The 22,643-nt window shown below is 44.5% G+C and overlaps 1 protein-coding gene across 10 annotated transcripts in view; it reads left to right on the top strand.

Moving 5' to 3' along the window:
• Positions 1-22,643, top strand: part of LOC121287207 (DNA (cytosine-5)-methyltransferase 3B-like) — a 335,867-nt gene that overhangs the window by 149,055 nt on the left and 164,169 nt on the right. For all 10 annotated transcript variants that reach the window (XR_005945160.1, XM_041204873.1, XM_041204868.1 and 7 more), the window contains one exon: positions 5,754-5,921. Coding sequence is in view for 9 of the 10 variants with exons in the window: in XM_041204873.1 (XP_041060807.1) it covers positions 5,754-5,921 (168 nt within the window). In the remaining variant the exon portion in view is untranslated. The remainder of the gene's footprint in view (positions 1-5,753; positions 5,922-22,643) is intronic.

Here is a 22,643-nt window from a genome sequence, read left to right as displayed (position 1 = left end):
CAACATGTTCAGCCTGTGTAGACCTTCATTCCAAAATTGCTAGGTGTATTTTTATGGCTTGCATGTCTGGTCCAGACGCATCTGAATTAAGAAACCACAGCTTTGTACACAGTTTAATGATTTTGAATTCAGATAGATGGTCAGCTGCATCTCAATTCAAACTGGGGAACTTTGTGGGCATTCTGACAATATCCCTTCCTTCTCCTATAGTACCTGAGATGAGTGTCGCTGTAGCCTCTTTTGTGTGCTTTTTTGCTGCTCCACCTGTTATAATCGCAGCCTTCTCTGGCCTGACTTTTGTAACATTTTGGGTTTTTTTGTTTGATTCTCCCTGGTTCACTATCGACTCAGCCTTCACCCTGGTCACTTGGCTTTCCCAACTGACCTAACCTGATCCTCTTGATGTGCTGTCCTGTTCATGGAACTGACAGGCTATGCACTGCAATCTCACAACGAGGGATCTGTCTGCTTACCAGCTCTTTATTTGAGCACTGTTCCACCCTGTGTTTTCAAAGCTCTTCTGCATAGTGAGCATGCTGTGTTCTCAGCATTATCTAATGCTTCAAATTGCTGCGGTCTAACCAAAATGTCAAGGGTTGTTTCATGCCATGTAGCACGATCTAAAGCTGCTCACCATGTCATACCTGTACTTAATCTTGCTGCCACGCTGTTTGACGACCACTGAACAACATGTCTTGTTTTTATAATGATATAAAAGCACCAATCAGTCATAACAGATAGTGTAAACACACTGCCAGTTCATTTATTGAGACTAGGCACATGAGAACGTATTTTCATGGATAGAAAGCTTTAAGACCTCAGCATCAGCTCTCAAGCCAAAGTGAAACTGAGACTGGATAACATGACACACTTCCCTTCTAGTGATGGCATGCTGCTATCATGTAAAGGCATATTATAACAAAATCAACCTTGCATGTTGGCCAGCTGCTGCTTGCTGCCTGTTTCAGGTGAACAGTTGTCCAGCAACATATAGATAGGGCCCAGAAGTTAAAAAAAATCAATCCAGCCTCAAGTTATCATGGTCTGTTGGTGGACGTTTACCAGTCACCTTGCTTACCGCATGTCCAGTTCTCGGTCTTGAGTTAAAATCAGGGCTATTATATTGAGCATCTTTCTAACAGTGAACACAGGTATATTTTATTTTCATTGTCTGGGCCGTAGTTCATGGTGCAACTCAAACATCCCTTTGTAGCATCTGCCCAATCTTTGTTCACTCCACCTGATTATGGCCCAGGCAGTTGACATAAAAATCTATCCCAAGGTGAAAAACATGGAGAGATTCAGGCAAACAGATGCAGGAAAAGGCTGCAAATTAAATCAATTTTTTAAAAAATTGAAATTGTGAGGGCAAGTTTTGGCCAAGCTCACAAGGAAAATGAGGTAGTTAGCTGGGAGTTATTCTGTGCAGAAATGGGACATGCTCATTGTTTTGATATAATGATCTAAAATAATCAATTTCCCCCTCCCCTGATTGACTTAACAAATCATTAAACAGTTAACTTCCATAATTCTTCTTTATCCCTCACAGAAATGTTCACTCAATGATACAAAGCAGCAAACATACAGAATGACACTCTTGGTCAGATTTACTTAGTTCAAACAGTACAGTTTGTCCCTTGCAGGAATGTGGTAATCATTTTGTTTTAAGGTAATCTTGTCAACCATTCCTCTCGCACTGTCCTTTGAATAATCTGTAGTAGCCAGAGTCCAGCTCTTTTGTCCCACATTCTTTGGTGTTTGCTTGTAATGTGAAACTTCTAGATGGATAATGAATCATTGTTCGCTGTCTCCCCAGACATAGTATGATATTATTCAATAAACCAAACAGCTAACACATCTACATAATATTTTGAATCAATAATTGCAATTAAACTCAAGATCCAAGTGTCAGTGTTGCTTACCCAGTTGAGCCACATGTAAATGAAAACTAAATGTATTCCATTCACTTTCTATAAACCAAAATAGCTGATCAACAACTCCATACCTGCCTTATAGCCAGTATTATTTAAAACTGTGCGAATTGGTTCCTCCATTTTAGAATGAACAAGGTACAGGATGGTCAACAGACATTACAATTCTCGGCTATAGTTACGGAAGTGTCAAACCACCTAAGCTTTCAGGCAATGTACCTCCTCATTAGTATCCTATCGGAATCTTGATGAAATTGCGTTTAACACAAATATTTCTGTCGTCAATATTTTAAAATGTCCTTGTTGCTTCCATTTTGCAATAAATTAAGAGATAAAATTCAGGGCATTCTCTGCTGTTAATTAGTCCAAATTGGGTTTCTGGAAGGTTTGCAATATAAAAAACTTGAATTTATTACAACCCTGCAATCTGTGACCACCAAGATCACATTTGTAGTTGCTTTATTTGTGAAGTGCCACCTTCTGTCCTAGTGGTAGCAGTTCTTCTGCAAAAAACACATTCTTGAGATTTTGTACAGAGAAATAAAACTGCGCAGTAATGTATAATATCGCTAAGTGTAGTAAAATAAAGTGTTAATAGTGGGTAATTGTGTTTAATCAGTTCTGTTTATGTCTTAGAATAGTTAGTAAGTGACCTTTTTAGTCAACAATTGGCATATCTTTATTTCGTAGCCTATTGTAGTACTTTTGACATATTGTACTTAATTTTTTTTGTGTTTCATTTCCAGCAAGTTACTGGATAAATTTGGGTCAACAATAATTATCTGTAAACTTGTTCATGCAAACATGGCTGATACCTGAACACTCCTTAGTTAACTTTTTCTCCTAGGTTAAGGTCATTGGGCTTTAATTGTTACCAATTGCAGAAGTTTAAAGCAATTAGCAGCCATATCCATACATAAAAACTGAGAAGTTTGATAACGGTTTTCAGTGTGCATACTCTGCCACTTTTTTCAATCAGACACCATCTTTCATAAATTCTTCCAAGTGCAGCAAATTGTGGATAGGATACACTTGCTGGACCATCTGTTTAATAATAGCCTGCCCATTTAACCTGTAGTGAATATTTTGTCATTTCTTTGTATGATCTGTAATGATACACAGGGCTTCACCTATTGCACAAACTTTTTAGATCTTTTTCCCTCCATCAGCCTGCAAATTCTTATACTTCACAGTCGAAATCATGTACTAAATGTCCTTTATACCATCTGCATTCCCATTAAAGAGCAAACAATAGTATTACCATGGGCACATTCGTATGGCTGCTCAGTTGTGTGTTACTTGTTATGCACCTGAAGTCTAAGAAAGTGTACAGAATGAACTTTCTCTCAATGTGTGACAAAGGGAGTAATATTGACTTAGTCTGATAATGTTATCACCTGTTTTACACTATCATAGTAGTGAATCAGCCACCTGTTATATGAAACAAAAACAAAAATACCTGGAAAAACTCAGCAGGTCTGGCAGCATCTGCGGAGAGGAACACAGTTAACGTTTAGCGTCCGAATGACCCTTCAACAGAACTAAGTAAAATAGAAGAGAGGTGAAATATAAGCTGGTTTAAGGGGGGGTGGGACAAGTAGAGCTGGATAGAGAGCCAGTGATAGGTGGAGATAACAAGGCAAAAGAGAGATACGAAAATCCTGACAGAGAGAAGAGCAATACTTCTTCAAGGTAGGCATTCCTTGAAGAGAAGTGGCAGTCAATTAAACACTAAGATGTTCCTCTCCGCAGATGCTGCCAGACCTGCTGAGTTTTTCCAGGTATTTTTGTTTTTGTTTCAGATTCCCAGCATCCGCAGTATTTTGCTTTTATGATAAAGATAAGGTTTCAGGTAATTATTTTAGTGGACAGAGCAGACAATTGCACTCAGATGCTTGTTGACACCAGTGGAAAAATTTTCCCCCCGTTAGGAGGGGAAGTGCAGGAGCAGGCGCGGGGTGGGGCCATGCATCCGATCGCGCCGCCATTTTACGTGGGCAGGCCAATTAAGGCCCACCCAGCGTGACGTTTGCCAGAAAGCGCTATACACTCCCTGTGTAGGTGGGGTGGGGTGGGGTAATTCCCTCAGCCGGGAGTGCGTGCACACGAAAGAGCGCACTGATTTCCCTGAGGTTAAGTGCTGCCTCAGGGAGATCGGCTCCAAGTTAAAATTTGCAATAAAAATGATAGACAGATTCCTCTGACGTCCCCTCATGTGACACTGCCACATGAGTTGGGACATGTGCATAACTTTAACTGAAACCGGCACTAAAAATTTAAATACCCTCATGAAACCTCATCCCGCCTGTGGATGGGGTTTCATGCTTTTTCTGAAGCCCATCAGGGCCCCCAGCCTGCCCATCAACCTTAAGGTTGGACGGGCAGGTCCATTAATGATTTTAATTAATTTCTCAATGGCCTCACTTGGCCTTTGACAGGTTGGCGGGCACGCAGCTGACTCGGCTGCGCCCACGCCGACCTGAAAATGGAAATGACGAGGGGTGATGTCGGGAATTCCACCAGACATCATCCCGCGTCATTTTACGCATTGGCAAATGGGCCCCGCTCCCGCTCGCTGACTGGAAGATCCTGCCCTTATGTTTTGTGATTAGGTCAAATAATGCTAGGTGACTGGACAATCCTTTGAGATGTGAATATATATGAGCTTGTAGACCAGTGGATGTGATGGGTGGGAGATTTACATTAACTCTAATATCTCTAATGGTGGGATTGTTTGGTTCTAAGGAGTCAGATTCAAAGTATTGATAACTATTTGAGAGCTGGAGAAGATGTGATTTTGATTTTTGTCTTGTACCAAAGGCAAACATATTATCAGATGACCAGATAACTGCTATTGACACCTTATCTATGTAACTTCTCAAAATTGTTAATAACTTAATACCATCACCATCGACAAAAATTTGTTTCAGCATCAAATGCGATTACATCAAAGTAAAATAAATGAACATAACATAAAATTGAGCAACATCCCCATGTTGCTCAGTTCCACGCTTCATGTGAGGCAACTAATTGAAGCTCCGCAGAGTCATGCAACATTCCACCAGAGACTGTACAAAGGATTTTGGCCTTTTTGTTCATTAGTCTATCATGCCTAACAGTCAGTCAGTGTGATTTTTTTGCTGCCTTTCAGAGTAAACTGGGGTATGTGGTAGGCATTCGATGTTGCATGTAGTGTAACGTATCATATGTAATGAGTAATTGTTAGTCCCGTGGCATGATCTCCATTTCATGCTGTGCATAAAGGTGCAGCCTTAGTTATTGCAAACTTGGGGCTCAAATTTACTTCTGTGCAAGTGGGTGGATTTTGAATGAATTAAAATTGGGGCCTTACACAAAGTGCCTTTTTGCTGTGAACATATATTAGAAGCACTGAAAGAAAGTAAAATCATCAACCTCTTTTCGTTTTTTACATGCTGAGTAACCGAATGTGCATTTCTAATATTTTGTTTTAAAAATACACAAGGCTAGAAATTTTTACTTAAATTCTTAAAACTTTTCCACTTTTAAGCTGGTACATAACCAAGAATAGGAGAGTTTTTTTACATGCTCCTGCACCTGATCGAAATTGATTGATATGGACAACCTACAATTCCATTGAAAAATACAGATTATTTTATAGAACACTGATTTTGCTTCGAAAACAGAAACAAGCTGATACATGACTTGAAGTACTGATAGTGAGCTAAAAACATTATGATTGACATGCATGATTTTTCATTGACACGTAACATTGGACACATTGTAAAAGAATGGTGTTATACTGTATGATGCTTACTTGTCTCCTGTTATTTTTCTTCCCAGCTCCAGAAGACCAGGCGAACCCCTTCTGAGGCTTTCATAACAGAAAGTCCTGTCATTGACCTCACTGCGGAGCCCCTGGAGAGCAATAAGATACCTTTAAATCAGGCAGAAGACTATGTTTGTGAAAATAATATTGTGAAGGCTACAGAAGAAACCCCTCAGTACCAGGTAAAGTTCTATTTGAATACACCGAGAAAGATTACATGAATTTGGGCTCCCAATGCAGAATGCTGATCAGTGTGCCAGACAGGACTTTTCATCTGAACAGAACTTTAACCTTTGCATCTGAATTCCTGATGTGCATTTCTGTAACAAGAAGCTCTGCATTGGAAGTTAAATTTTTTAAAATCGATACTTTAGCCTCTAAATGATTGTCTTGGTAATGTACCTTTTTAGTACAGTCAAGGTTGACCAATCAGAGTCAATCTGCCTGGCTAGAGTTTAAACAAAAGCTTGGCAGTTAATTATTCCCTGGTGCATTCTCCATGGCAATGCCTCTACCAGTCAGTACCCTCTTGCTAACTAATCAGCACTGTCTTTTCTTGCAGTATAAGTTGTTTCCCTTTACAATTGACATTCTTGTGAATCTGTCCTGATGAGTGCAAGATGAAAAGCTTCAACAGCATGTCTCTTTTTTTCGGTCATACTCAAATTCTGTACTACCAAATGACTAATAAGAAAAATTAATTACCAGTGACCTATATAAAGATTACGCAGGATTTCAAGTTTTAAGACTTTGACTGGAACAAACCAACTAAAATCAACGTCAATTTAGCATTATTTGGTAGACAATTAATATACTAAACTACAGAAAAAGTATCCCTCCTTCATCTTCTAAACACAATGGAATACCCCACACCGCATTTGTATAATGCACTGCACTCTCTATGGACATGTAGCCTTAAGTTTAAAGTCCAGTTCCTCCTGCGTTAACAGAATCTTTTCTCCCTGCTTCGCCAGGGTGAATCTTCCAGTATTCTTTTACACAAAGTCCTCTTCACTCAACCCTTTGAGCATAATTGAATGGATTCCCCTGTTGTAAGGTTCCCTCTGATGATTCTGTGGTCTGTTACTTTTCACGATCCTTCTTTCCCCGACAATGCTCACCAGCACTTGACCTGGCGATTAGCCCAAAAGCAGTCTTTCTAGTCTGATTGACATAGCAGCACGTGTGGTGGTTCTACTTGCCCCAACAGTTTTTTTTAATTAGGCAAAGTCATCAAGGGTTATGGATCAAAGGGTTATGGAGTTGAGATACAGGGCAGCCATGATCTAATTGAATGCGCTAGAATACTTCTGCCTTCCCCTTCAGTCTGACTGACTCTGAGTCTGTAAGTCTGCAGCAGTAGGTCAGCTGTCTTTTCCTTTGTGTCTATGTGTTAAAACTCGCACCTGACTTTAAACAAGTTTTGAATTGCCCCCTCCCCCCCACCCCATCCCCATGGCAACCAGGTCACATGGGCTTATCAGTGGGCAGAGGACAGCGCAACTTCACACCATTCCCCCCTTTCCAGGGTATTCTGTTTTACTTTAAAAGGCACAGTTTAAAACATAACCAACTTATAAAGTCTAGCATCATAAAACCAGTAATTCCAGAACAACTCATTACGCCAATGCTGAGGATTTGCTGGTGAACATCCTTAATTTGGTTATATCCATTAGACATTATCAGGGTCAGTGATGAAAAGGTTGAAATGTTATTACCTCTTGGAAAAATAGAAATATAGGCATAGGAATATTTATATCAAATGTTTATTTTATGTTACTCTGGCTATTTATCTTTTATTCGCTCATGGAATGTGGGCATCACTAGCTAGGCCAGCATTTATTGCCCACACCTAATTGCCCTTGAGAAGGTGATGACATAAATATTTCTATAAGAAGCATGCTTACCTTGCCCTACCCTGATATTCTGATCAAGGATGTGGTTGTAACATAGACCTGTAAATTATAATGCATTTTGATAAATTTAATATGTTTGTACGAAATTCCTTCCTATTAACAGAGCAACTAAACCATTTATTTTAAAAGGCACACAGTCTCAGTTGAAATAGAATAAAAATGACTTTCATTCTAATTAAATGTTCATATCGGAAAATTTTCACAACATAATTTCAAGGTTGGGTTTCTTGAATCTAGCATAGTGTCCTTGGCCCAACCATCTTCAACTGCTTCATCAATGACCTTCCTTCCATGATAAGATCTGAGGTGGGGATTTTTGCTGATGATTGTGCAATGTTCAGCACCACTAGCAACTCCTCAGATACTGAAGCAGTCCATGTCCAAATGCAGCAAGACTTGGACAATATACAGGCTTGGGCTGACAGGTAACAAGTAACATTTGTGCCACACAAGTGCCAGGCAATGACCATCTCCAACAAGAGAGAATCTAACCATCGCCCCTTGACATTCAATGGCAGTACCATCATTGAATCCCCCACCATCAACACGCTGGGGGTTACCATTGACCCGAAACTGAACTGGACTAACCATTTAATACTGTGGTGACAAGAGCAGGTCAGAGGCTAGGAATCCTGTAGTGAGTAACTCATCTCCTTACTCCCCAAAGCCTGTCCACCATTTACAAGGCACAACTCAGATGGAATACCTTCCACTTGCCTGGATGAGTGCAGCTCCAACAACACTCAAGAAGCTTGCCACCATCCAGGACAAAACAGCCTGCTTGATTGGCACCATTTCCACAAACATTCACTCCCTCCACCACCAACTAACAGTGGCAGCAATGTTTACCATCTACAAGATGAACTGCAGAAACCCACCAAGCCCTCTTAGATAGCACCTTCGAAACCCACAACTACTACCATCTAGAAGGACAAGGGCAGCAGATAGATAGATAGGAACACCACCATCTTGAAGTTCCCCTCCAAGCCACTCCCCATCCTGACTTGGAAATATATTGCCATTTCTTCACTGTCACTAGGTAAAAATCCTGGAACTCCCTCCCTAACAGCGCTGTGGATGTACTTACACTGCAAGGACTGCAGCGGTTCAAGAAGGCAGCTCACCACCACCTTCACCAGGGCAATAAGGGATGGGCAATGAATGCTGGTCCAGCCAGCGACGCCCACATTCCGTAAAATGAATAAAAAGATGTTTGGCCAAGCATGCAAGTGGACTCAAAGATAAAAGCAAAATACTGCGGATGCTGGAGATCTAGAACAAAAACAAAAATACCTGGAAAAACTCAGCAGGTCTGACAGCATCTACAAAGAGGAACACAGTTGGCGTTTCGAGTCCATATGACCCTTTATTAGAACTAAGACATATAGAAATGAGATGAAATATAAGCAGGTAGAAGGGGTCAACACCTCTTTGTCCTTTTGCCTATGACATCTTTGGCAGTCTCTTCTTGGCCTCCAACTATCCTATCCAGCTCTCCTGTCTCACCCCCTTCTACTGGCTTATATTTCATCTCATTTCTATATGTCTTAGTTCTGATGAAGGGTCATACGGACTCAAAACATAAACTGTATCCCTCTCCGCAGATGCTGTCAGATCTGCTGAGTTTTTCCAGTTATTTTTGTTTTTGTTATGTAAGTGTACTCAGTGCCTACCGAAAACACACACACTTTATCTACCCACAACAATTTTACAGTATTATTGATCCATGTTTCAGTGTTAAAATTTATTACGAGCACTATTCAGAAGAGGAAATGTTTGCAACATAATTAGGAAGAAATAACTTCAGAGAAGTGATGAAGCTGAATATACTTTCTTAAAAATTTGGTATTAATCCACTGTGTGATGAGATACCATGTGGGGAGGCCAAGTACTTTGCCACGGTGAACAGAAGATTGTAGGGCAAGACGTTGCTGAGTTATATTTATGTACCCCTTAGAAGCTGGCTCACAGCAACATGAAAGTTTTAAAATTTTTGACAGTTTTTTTTATGAGGCCAGGTCATCAGGGGCTATGGATCAAAGACAGTTAATAGAGTTGAGAAACAGGGCTGCCATGATCTAATTGAATACGCTGTAAGGGCTGAATAGGAAAAACTGAAAAGTTTGCAGTTACATCGGAATAAATGAGTGAGGAAGGATGTTGTGGGCTGTAATATGTCTGATACAATAAGCTATGCATAGACAGTATACTGTAATATTTTCACTTTATCTGATTTTGTGGTAATTGTGTAGGAAAAATGTGTGTTGCTTTTTTACAATGTGACATTGGTGATTAAATTGGCACCTAAATTTGCATTTGGTTGTGAGAATCCTATGTCATTTGAATACTATGCTTAGTAATAAAGTTAAAATGTAAGATTTGATATCTTGGTTTTGAATAATTTTACAGTAATATCCAATATTATATTGTCTATTAATTTCCTTCTGATAGGAGTTTCAGTAGTTAGGGGAGCAGACAGGCTTTTCTGCAGCTGCAGACGTGACTCCAGGATGGTATGTTACCACCCTGGTTCCAGGCTCAAGGATGTCACTCAGCGCCTGAGCTAGGTAAGAAGTTAAAAAGTAGGAAATCAAAGGCATAATTTCTGTATTACTCATGGTCCCTTGCATTAGTGAGTACAAAAATAGGTGATTGATGTAGATGAATGCTTGATTTAAGAGATAGTCATTTGGTAGTACAGAACTTGAGTATTGCTCAAAAAAGAGACATGTCGAAGCTTTTTGTCTTGCACTCGTCAGGACACTTCGCAAGAATGCCAATCCAAGGGGAAAACAACAATTTACACTATATGAGAAGAGAGTGCTGATTGGTTGGCAAGTGGACTCTGATTGATAGAGGCGTTGCCAAGGAGAATGCATCAATTGATGGTGACTGACAGTTAACTGCCAAGCACTGTTTGAAATTTAAACCAAGCAGCTTGACCCTGATTGGTCAAGGCATTGCCCTGAGAAATGAGTCAGCAAATGGCTGACACTCATTTTGTTTAGCAGAAACAGGCGTAATGTTCTTTCTGGGTGGAATCGTCCCAGATTTGCACTAAATGCGGTAGTGGGCAGGTATTAATTATGCATTCCTGGGATACACGCCGTTTTGATGGTGGGTGGCTGTGATTCGCCTGCCACGCCTTCACTGCTTCATCACGCCAGGCACCACATTTAAAGTACAGCTGCACTCAGTGCTTCCAGCACCTACCATGCCGGAAAGGTAATGTATCTGCAGGATTGAAGACCAAAAAGGCAACTTGTCTGGAGTCAGAAGATGTGGACATGGTTTTCAATGAATACTCTATATCTGTCTTCATAGAAGTTGTAGTTCAGGAAGTGAATGAAATATTAAACACAATGCAAGAATTATGAGCAGGAATAGGCCATTCGGCTCCCTGAGCCTCCTCCACCATTCGATGAGATCATGGCTGATCTGAATGTTGCTTCAACTCCACTTGCCTGTCTTCCCCCCATAATCCTTGATTCCCTTGTCGATTAAGGATCTATCTAACTCTGCCTTGAATATATTCAATGATCCAGCCTCCACTGCTCTCTGGAGAAGAGAATTCCACAGACTAACAACCCTCTGAGAAAAAAATATTCTCCTCATCTCAGTCTTGAATGGGAGAACTCTAATTTTTAAAAGTATCCCCTAGTTCTAGGCTCCCTCACAAAGGGAAACTTCCTCTTAGCATCCATCCTGTCAAGTCTCCTCAGAATCTTAAATGCTTCATTAAGATTACCACTCATTCTTCTAAACTCCAATGTTTATAGGCCCAACTTGCTCAACCTTTCCCCTTCATCCCAGGAGTCATTTGAGTGAACCTTCTCTGAACATCATCCAATGCCATTATATCGCCTCTTAAGTGAAGACAGCAAAATTGTACACAGCACTCTGGGTGCGGCCTCACTCAGGTCCTGTACAACTGTAACAACACTTTCCTACTTTTATACACTATTCCCCTTGCATTTCCCCTCCAATGAATGGCTTAAACAGGGAGAGAAAGTATTGTGGTTTAGCATTTTCAAAAGTGGATGAATTGCCAGGCCCCAATAGGGTGACCAGCCTTCCTGGGGCAAAATTTTTCTTCCCGGGGCAGGCATGTGCCCGACCCGATCGGGACTAAGAGAGTGTGCAACGATGTCGAGTGAGCATTCCGAAAACATCGTGCACTCACACCATATTTCGCTCGGTGGGCGTGCGCGGATGCCGGAGCGACACCCGCCATTAATTAATCTGCCACTTAAAGCCCTTAACAGTCCAATTGACTGTGATTTTTCCTTGCTCGTGCGATTTTCTGCTTATTGCCCGGGCAGGCGGGCAGCCGACATTTTCACATACCTCATCCAAGGGCAGGATAAAACGGGTCAGCAGCATTGCCAGTGTGAGTAGTGAGGAGTTTTGAAGATAGTTTGTGGCTGGTTGCTTATTGGTATTTGGCAGCTTCATCTCTGTTCGGGGCTTCATTCTTATTATTTCTAGGCTTCATTTCAGGACTCGTTGCTGTCTGCCTAGAGGGTTCTGACTGTGTGGACCCTTCCAGGTATCAGACAGCCTTTCATTACCCTGGTAATGGGGATTTTGGTCTCTGCTGAAGCAACTCCTCTGAGGAGGAAGAGAGGGGCAGAAGGGAGAGGAGGCCAGATGTCCCAATGCAGCTTCTAGGGGAGTGACCAGTGGAAGGAGAGGCGCAGGCAGAGGGGGTTCAGAGCCAGCAGGTAGTGCAAGGTGGAAGGGGCTGCAGAAGACGCCACTATCGTACTGCTAGAGTTTACAGACAGCGATGCAGCTACCTCACTATGTTTGAGATGCAATGCCAAAGGAGGCTCCACCTCTCAAAGGAGAGCATGACCTCCATTTGCCAGATGATTGGGCCTGGGATCAGCTCCGACCATGTGGGCAGACACACCATGCCAGTGGCTCTGAGGTCAATGTAGCCCTCAACTTCTATGCCTCCGGCTCTTTCCAGGGATCTGTGTGGAGTCTTCCAATCAGCTGTCCACAGTTGCGTTAAGCTAGTGACAGAAGCTCTGTTCAGGCGGGTATTGACCTTTATTCTTTACCTTACGGAGGAGGCCAGAAAGGCTGAGCAAGCCAGAGGCTTTGCCGCAATTGCTGGAATCCTCCACATCCAGGTTGCAATCGACTGCACACATGTGGCCATCAAGGCGCCAGTGGGTCAGCTGGGTGCCTTCGTCAACAGGAAAGGATTCCACTCAACAAATATGCAGATAGCGTGTGACCAGAGGATGCAGATTCTGCAAGTCAGTGCAAGGTACCCTGGCAGCTCCCATGACACGGACATCCTGACACTTGCAGGTGCCGAGGCTTTCCAGTGCTCCAGCTGGATGGATGGCTGCTGGCTGACAAGGACTACCCATTGAAGAAGTGGCTCATGATGCCTGTCCGCCACCCAAAAACAGGGTAGAGCACTGTTAAAATAGGAGCCATGCCTCCACAAGAGTGATGATAGGAGAAGCATAGCTCTTCTGAAGATGCGCTTCCGATGCCTAGACTGTTCAGGGGGAGCACTATAAAACAACGCGCCCCCCCCCCCCCCCCCCCCCCCCCCCCCCCCCCCCCCCGGAGTGGGTGTCACTGATCGTGATCGTGATTTCATGCTGCACTCTCCACAATCTGGCACTGGCAAGGGGAGACCCACTGGAGGAAGGGGATCTTGATGCAGCTCCACAGGCCACAGATGATGAGTTCAGTAGTGAGTCCGAAGAGGAGCACGGTGAGGGGGCATGGAGCCGGTCCTCAGTAATCTCCAGGGGGGCAGGGACATGAGGAATGCCTTGATCCAATGCCCCTTCAGCCAGGCTACCAAAGATCAGCTTTAAACGCATGCCAGAGCAGCCACCTCCCTCCCGGGTGTCTGAAAGGACCCTTTCGTTTGAACACAAAGAACGCTCAGTGCCTGTGCAATGAAGTTCAGAGCCACATATGTCCAGCATTACATACTGGCGTTCCCAGCAGCAATGAAATAAAAAGGTGAAGCATACTCAGGGCATTATGACAAAAATACAATTTGTCATTTTGACAGTTCAATAATCTTAACAGAAATGGTTATGGTATTCAACATCAGACCAGTATACATAAAGTAAACAAAAATGAACATAAACTCACCTGTGTCCTGTCCCTCTTGTGCTCATGGTGTCTTTAACTTACGTTTGCGAGTGCTCCCCCCTCGCTGGCATCGGCCTTGGAGACAGCCTGCCGACTCTGTTGTCCTTGGCGGTCATCCCCAGGCCAGTAGAGGCTGTGCTGGCCCCACCTGGGAGGGAGTGGCCAGTGCCGCAGCTGGCATCTCCCCAGTCACCGCAGCCTCATCAGATGCCACGGTCACTGGCGGAGGGACAGAGGAGCTGCTGCTGTCATCCAGAGCGCCCTGAGAGGAGCCGGCAGAGATGACAGGCAGCTCATGTGCCAATGTGAGGTCACTCTGGGCCTTCTTGCACACCATTCATGGGCAGGCATCTAGCTGGGATACTGAGTGCCCCATCCATCTCTCAAACTGCCACTGACCACCTGAGGTCAGTGCCTGTGTGAGGGCTTGCAGGTCCAAACGCAACCCCAGGAACCCCTCATTCTGTCCCTGGAGCTGCCCCTCCATGAATTTCGCCACTCTCTCAGTGGAGGAGGCAGTGTGCTTGGCCATGACCATCCACGCAGTGTTCACACTCTGTATGGACTTCTCCATCATGGAGACCATGGCACACATACCCTCATGGATCTCCGCCAGATCCACCTGCATATCTTGCTCTTCAGCATCTGCTGCCTAATGGAGGACGCCAGAGGTTCATCATCTGCATTCAACTGAGCATCATCCTGGTCCCCTGCAGTTTTTCCTCCGCCATTCCGTGACCTTTCCATATTATTGTGGGCTGTCTTCCCCTGAAACAACAGAGGAGCATTGATTAGTCCACTCTGTACCTGCAGCTTCATTGCAGCCTGGTGAGCCCCAGCTGAGGAGCACCTAGCAGGGCACATCCAAGTCATGGCCCTCGAACCGCAAGACACTCAGTCCAAGTAGCCGAGCTCACCCCCTTGGCCAGCTCCGGCATGATTGACAGTTGGCACTCAGACTCTAACACCCCTGAACTCCACGGGGGGGGATGGCCAGACCTTAACACATCAGCACACTGACCCTTGCCAACATAGTACTCACCCTGAGCGCAGCGGGTCATTGACATGCTTCCGGCACTGGACCCAGGAGTCATGGCTGCTGACCAGCACTGCCACTTGCTTCCTTGGTGAGGTGCAATGGCCTCCTCCTCCTCCCATCCCTGGGGACAAAGGTGTCCCTCCTGGCAGCCACCTCCTCCAGGAGGATGGAGAGGCACTCATCAGAGAGGCAGGGGGCCCGAGTGCCCATCTGATCTGCCCTCACGCCTGCCGTGTTCAGCTGCACTTGAGTCCATAGTGTCGGTTCAGGGGAAGTCCTCCTTGGCAGCCTTCCAGTGGCTGCCTGGCCAGCTTTTAAACCGGCAGCTAGCTCGCCACTGGACCCGGCGGCTGACAGGCCCCCACTTGGCCCTTCCCAGCCAGTGTAGAGCCGCACTTCAAGCTGGGTGGGCCTTAATTGGCCTCACCAGTGTGAAATCGCGGCCGGGGCCCAATCATGCCGGTGGTCCGTTTTGCGGATCTCTTGGGCCCACCCGCCACACCTGCCTGACGAAGGGAAAATTCTACCCCCCGGATTTTCCAGGACTGTCCTGGAATTCAGCTTTCCATCCTGCGTCCCGGGTCTGGCCTTCCTGGGATGCTGTTTGTCCTGGATCTTTTTCATTTTTAATCTGTGCATGCATGCCACGCAGCTCTGCATGCGCAGACACCAGCTGGCACAGCAACAACAGAGCAGCAGCAGCACTGCCCAGCGCTCTCCTGAGAGTTGTCCAGCTTTGGCAGGCAGCTTAGACGGGGTCAGGGTGTCCAGCAAAGGAGGGGGAAGGTGCTGTTGTCCAGCACTCAGGCCCAACTGTGTTGGGTGGTGGTGTGGAGAGATGGAGGGGGTTGAAGTCGAGATTTTGGCGGCTGCAGTTTCAAGGTGAAGACTGTGAAGTCTGTATGGCCTTGTCAGCACTCCACCCCAACATTCCTACAGCCTTGTCAGTCCCCTCCCACTCCCTGGCTCCTAAGGCGAGTGTCCCTTATTTTTTCCCCCATGAGATGGTCACCCTGGACCCTGATGAAACGTATCTCAAGCTGCTAAGAAAAGCAAGGGAAGAAATAAGTTCTTTGAAGTATAGTTCTTTTGAAATGTAGTCACTGCTGTAATACAGGAAACGGAGAGCTGATTTGCACAGAACGTACTCCCATATACAGTAATGTGCAAATTACCAGCTAATCTGTATTTGTGACGTTGATTGAGGGATAAATAGTGGCCAAGACACCGGAGATAATTACCCTGCTCTCCAAAGTAGTGACACAGGATCTTTTACATCCAACTGAGAGGGCAAACAGGGCTTCAGTTTAAAATTTCATTCAAAAGACAGTACTTCTGACAGTGCAGAAGCACCTCAGTACCACACTAGGAGTGTCAACCTAGATTTTTGTGCTCAAGTCCTGCAATGGGTTTTAAACCCACAACTTTCTGACTCAGAGGTGAAAGTGCTACCAACTGAGTCATGACTGAAACATTGTCAGTTATGGAGAGTTTAAGCTATGAGGGGAAATTATGAGAGCTTTAGCTAGAGTGAATAGGAAGGACCTATTTTCCTTCGCAGAATGGCCAGTAATAAGGGAGCATAAGTAATTGGTAGAAGGATTAGGGGAGAGTTGAGGAGATGGGGGCTGGTGGTGGGTCTGAAATTTACAGCCTGAAATGGTGGGAGAGATTCAAATCCTCATTATATTTAAAAAACACTTGGATATACACTTGAAGTGCTGCAACCTACAGGACTACAGGCCAAAATCTGGAAAATGGGATAAGGCTGGATTGCCCTTTTTTGGCTGGTACAAATACAGTTGGCTAGATGGTCTCCTTCTGTGCTATAAACTTTCTTTGTTTCTGTGTTTCTTGCAAACCGGTGGAAGAAGGAAATTAAAATTATTTTGATGGAATTTTACTGTCCAGTAAGTAACCTTAAAACTCAAGGAACAAATGTCAAAGTTTTGGGAGGTGTTAGAAGAAATTTAAAAGGGAGGGGCAGTTTAATATTTGTAGGTGCTGACATAAGTTAAAATGAGGAATTTAATTGCAGCAAATTTGTTGAAAAGTAGAAAAGACTTGAATTTATACAGTGGGCAGAATTTTGCCCTTGATGGGCGGGCGGGCCCCACCGCCATTTTAAGTGGGCAGGCCGCACGACAGGAAGCACTATGCGCTTCCTGTGCAGGGGGGAGAGGGTTTCCCCAACTGTTAGAGTGCGTTCTTTCACACATGCGCACGAAAGAGCGCACATCTCCCTAAGACTAAGTGCTGCCTCAGTGAGAGCGCTGACAGTGTTTGAAACTTTAAAAATAGAAAAATAAAAAAATTATTAACATGTCCCCCTCATGTGACAATGTCACACGAGATGGGACATGTTAATAAATATCACAGAAACTTTATTAAACTTTTTAAAAACAGCCATGAAACCTCATCCCGCCGGTGGATGAGGTTTCATGTTTTTTTAGAAGCCCGCCGGGGCTCCTGGCCTACCCGCCAGCCTGAAGGTTGGATGGGCAGGGCCTTTAATTGGCTTAACTACCCTGTCAATGGCACAGGTCTGTGGGAGGACAGCTAATCGCGCTATCCACCTGCTTTCCTGAATATTTAAATGGGGCGGGATGACGTCGGGGGTTCCTCATGATGTCATCCTGTGTCATTTCCGCGTTGGTGAGCGGGCCCCGCCCCCAATTCGCCGACGGAAAAATTCTGCCCAGTGTGTTTTACAACCTCTGGATGTCCCAAAGCTCTTTACAGCCAATTTTGAAATGTGGTCACTGTTGTAATGTAAGAAACACGACAATCAATTTGTGCACAGCAAGCTGCCACAAGCAGCAATATGATAATGACCAAACAATCTATTATTGTAACGTTGATTGAGGGATAATTATTGGCTAGGGCACTAGGGAAGTTCCCTGACCTTCTTCAAAATAGTGTCATGGGATCTTTTATGTCCACCTGAGAGGGAAGACAGGGCGTTGGTTTAACATCAACCTCTAACAGTGCAGCACTCCTCAGAACTGTACTGGAGTTGCAGTCTTGATTTTTGTGCTTAAGTGTCTGGAATGGGACTTGAATCCATAACATTCTGACTCAGAGGTTAGAGCGCTACCAACTGAGCCTTAGCTGACACTTGACTTGAATTTCAAAATGGTTATTTAATTTCTTCAGTCAATATATATTGGTTGTTCTCTCCCAGGATGTCAACACGTCTGCTCCTTCCCTGTACTTGCATCCAATATCCATCATGGTGTCAGCAGGTCAATTGGAAAACAGCTTGCAGCTAAGTCTTCACAGGCTGAGCACACAGAAGTCTCTGATTATGAACATCAGAAGGGCCCCAACATGATGAATAGCTGTCTTCCACAACCTTTGGGGAGCATCTCCTGTGGATTGCATACTTGGGAAACCTTCTCTTAGGAAGGCACTAAAGGATGAGCACTAGGATGAGGGATTAATTTTCTTTGTATGGCAAAATTATGAAGTATACAACACATCTACTATGCCAGACATTCTGTGCGAACATACTATAGAGGAGTCCCAGACCTGTTGAGACACTTGAACCTCATCTCTAGTGTGCTCAGTTATGAACCTGGTGGTCAGATTTTTTCTTTATGTTTATGAGATGAGTGTTGCTGGCAAGACCAGCATGTATATGTCATCCCTAACTGCCCTTGAGAAGTTGGTGGTGAATTCTTGAATTGTTGCAGTCCATGTGATGTAGATACATCCACCATGCTGGCAGGGAGAGAGTTCGAGGATTTTGATTTATGACAGTGATGGAATAGTGTTATATTTCCAAGTCAGGATATTGTGTGGTTTACAGTGGAACTTGCAGGTTGTGGTGTTCCCAAGCATTTGCTGTCCTTGTCCTAGGTGGTAGAGGTCACAGGTTTGGAAGGTGCTGTCATTGGCAAGTTACGGTAGATAGTACACACTGCTGCCACTGTGCACCAGTCATGGAGAGAGCGAATGTTTAAGGTGATGTATGTTGTGCCAACCAAGCAGGATGCCTAGTCCAGGATGTGGTCAAAATGTTTGAGTGGTGGAACTGACCTCATTCAAGCAAAGCACGCTCCTAACTTGTACCTTGTAGGTGGTGGACAGGCTTTGGGGAGTCAGGAAATTAATTAGTTGGTGTAGAATTCCCAGACTCTGACCTATTCTTGTAACTGCAGTATTTGTAAGGCTGGTCCAGTTAAGTTTCTGGTCAGTGATGACCCTCAGGTTGTTGCTGGTGGGGAATCAGTGATGTTAATGCCATTGAATGTCTTGGGGAGATGGTTAGATTCTCTCATGTTAGAGATGGTTATTGCCTGTCACTTGTGTGGCACAAGTATGTGGCTAGGGTATTCTATGACCATCCACTTTATCTACTGCCTTCTGAATGGGCCCCTCATTGCTCAAGCTCCTGAGGCTGTTGCTACTCGGCTTCTTCCAACTGTTTCTCCATCTAGAAAAGACTGGCAAAAATATCATCGTGATGACGGCAGAAAACTTTTTGAGGTAAACTAGGATAAAGTAAAATGTTTGGGGGAAGCCCTTTGGATGCTGGAGTCTCAACTTATTTTTAAAAATCTTTCATGGGATGTGGGTGTCGCTGGCTAGACCAATGTTCATTGCCCATCCCTTATTGCCCTTGAGATGGCGGTGGTGAGCCACCTTCTTGAACCACTGCTGTCCATTTGGTGTAAGTACACTCACAGTGCTATTAGGGAGGGAGTTCTAGGATTTAGTCAGGATGGTGAGTGGCTTAGAGGGGAACTTGCAGGTGGTGGTGTTTCCATGCGTCTATTGCCCTTATCATTCTAGGTGATAGAGGTCCTGGGTTTGGAAGATGCTCTCAAAGTAGCTTTGGTGAGTTGCAAACTGCAAGTTAGATAACAAAGATCCAATAAGCCAATCTATGGCAGTTGCATGTCCCTTTTATATGGCATCAGTGAATTTGTGTGGCATTAATCCTGTCAGGTTTATGGGTTGGTCTCAAGCTGGGTGAGTGTCTCATTTCAGTAATTTAAAATCGTGTTGTGGTGCTAATGACATCATCGCACCATGACTTTTGCAGGACAAGTGGGACTATACCTGCCTGAGGTGGTCTCCTACTGAATGAGTTTTCTGCTCAGTTCATTTGCTATACTCCTTGTATATATATGCCTTTTAATGCTGCCAAATTTCTGTTATGCACACTTTTTAACCTGTGTTTCTTCTATCTTTTAGAGTTACCCACTAATTTTCCCTCTCCCATTCTCTGCTGTGACTTTGCCCTCAGGTTCTCATCCCCTTGCCAATCTAGTTTAAACCCCTTCCCCAACAGCACCAGCAAATCTCCCTTCGAGGATATTCATCCTAGTCGTGTCAGATGTAGACCGTCCAGCTTGTACAGGTCCCACCTTCCCCAGAACTGGTCCCGATGCCCTAGAAATCTGATGCCCTCCCTCCTACACCAGCTTTCCAGCCACGTGTTTAATAATTCAGTTCTCCTATTTCTATACTTGCTTGCACGTGGACCTGGGAGTAATCCTGAGATTGCTGCTTTAGATGTCCTGCTTTTCAATCTCCTTCCTAGCTCCCTAAAGTCTGCTTTCAGGACCTCATCCCCTTTCCTACCTAAGTGTTTGGTACCAATGTGGACCATGACCTCTGGCTGAGCACCCTTCCCCAGAAGAATGTCCTGCAGCTGCTCCATGACATCCTTGACCCTGGCACTAGGGAAGCAACTTACCATCCGGGAGTCATGTCTACAGCCACAGAAATGTCTATCTGTCCCCCTAACTAATGAATCCCCTATCATTAAATCTCTCCCTTTCTTCTTCCCTCCAGTACAGCTGAGCCACTCGTGGTGCCACAAACTTGGCTCTGACTACACACCTCTGAGGAACCAATGCCCTCACCAGCTTCCAAAATGGAAGACCGATTTGTGAGCAGGGCCCCAGGGGACTCCTGCACTACCTGCCTAGTTTTCTTGGACTGTTTGGCGGTCACCCATTCTCTTTCTACCTCCAGGCTCCTAAACTGCGATGTGACAACCTTTCTGGACGTGCTATCCACATAGCTCTCAGTCTCTTGGGTGCACCACAGTGACTCCAGCTGCTGCTTGAGCTCTGAAACCCGGAGCTCAAGGTTCTGCAGCTGGTGTCACTTTCAGCACATGTGGTCGTCTGGGACATCGGGATTGTCCACAATTTACCACATACTACAGGACACACGCACGACCAAACTATCCTGCCATGGTTTCAGTTTACTTCTTTTACGTTTACTTTATTTTACTTTGGTTTACTTCTATTAACTTTACATTGCTTGGCCCTACTTGATAAACCTTACCAAAAGTACAGTTCCTAGTTTATTTTAAAGCTTAGGAATAGAATAAACCTTAAACTTATTAGATACTCACCAGATACTCACCCAACAGCTAACTTCTTCTCCAACTAATCAAATTGCTTCTTTCCTGTGATGTCACAATTTGGTTTTTTTTCTCACGTTCCTTTTGAACTCAGCGCGGGCTGGTTCCGAGCAGCTGACAGGTCCGCCTCTCCGACTGCTCTTCCCGAAGGTGACTGATGTAGGCTGTATTATTTCCTTCCTGCTCTGTGTACCTCCCACAGGTTCTCCTCTCCGACTGCTTTTCCTGAAGGTGAAGGTGGTAGGAGGGGACAATATAGTCAGGGGGATGGAGACAGATCTCTACAACTGAGAGCAAGAGTGTAGACTGCTATGTTTCCTGCCCAGTGCCAGGGTTCAGGACATCTGCCCTGGGTTGGAGAGGAACTTGCAGTGAGAAGGGGTGGATCTAGTTGTCATGGTTCTTAAAGATACCAACAACATCGGTTGGACTAGGAAAGAAGTTCTGGTGAGGGAGTATGAGCAACCAGAGGCTAAAGTAAAAAGCAGAATCTAAAGGGTAATAATTGCTGGATTATTGCTGAAAAAAAAAAGACATGTCTAAGCTTTTCACCTTGCACTCATCAGGACACTCGCAAGAATACCCGTATAAGGGGGAAACAGCAATTTATACTGTATGTGAAGAGAGTGCTGATTGGTTGGCAATGGCATTGCCGTGGAGAATGCACCACTGATGGTGACTGACAGTTAACTGCCAAGCATTGTTTGAAATTTAAACCAGGCAGCTTTACGCTGACTGGTCAAGGCATTGCTCTGAGGAATGAGTCAGCAAATAGCTGTCAGTTATTTTATTTAGCCAAAACAGGTGCAACAGAACCATTGGGAAGAATTTTCGAGTCGGTGAGCAGGGGCGGGGCCACTCGCCGACGTGTAAAATGACGTGCAGTGATGTTGGGCAAATGTCCCAATGTCACCATGCGTCATTTAGATTTGCAGTTTGACGGGCTCGCAGCCAAACTGTCAAAGGCCTATTAAGGCTATTTAAATAGTTATTAAAGCAATTAACAGGGCTGCCCGAACAACCTTAAGGTTGGTAGGCAGGCGAAGAACCCAGGCAGCCTTCGCATTTTTCATGGAACCTCATCCATTGGCAGGATGAGATTTCATTAATTAAATACATTTTTTTTATCAAAATTCATGAACATGTCCCAGCTCATGTGATACTGTCACATGAGAGGACATGTCTTAAAATATTCCCTTTTCTTTATTTAAATTTTTAAACTTTAAACTAATCTCTCTGAGGCACAGAAGTGCCTCAGGGAGATTTCTGTGCTCTTTTGCATGCATACATGAAAGAGCGCAGGCCCCGACTCAGGGAATCCCCCCCGCCTGCACAGGGAGCGCTCAGCGGACGTGCATCATCTAGGCGAGCCTTAATTGGCCCGCCCATGTAAAATGGCAGCGCGGCCCCAATCGGGGGCACTGCTCGG

This window comes from Carcharodon carcharias, chromosome 14, assembly GCF_017639515.1.
Source record: "Carcharodon carcharias isolate sCarCar2 chromosome 14, sCarCar2.pri, whole genome shotgun sequence".
Classification (NCBI taxonomy): Eukaryota; Metazoa; Chordata; class Chondrichthyes; order Lamniformes; family Lamnidae; genus Carcharodon; species Carcharodon carcharias.
This window is presented reverse-complemented; position numbering and strand designations above follow the sequence as displayed.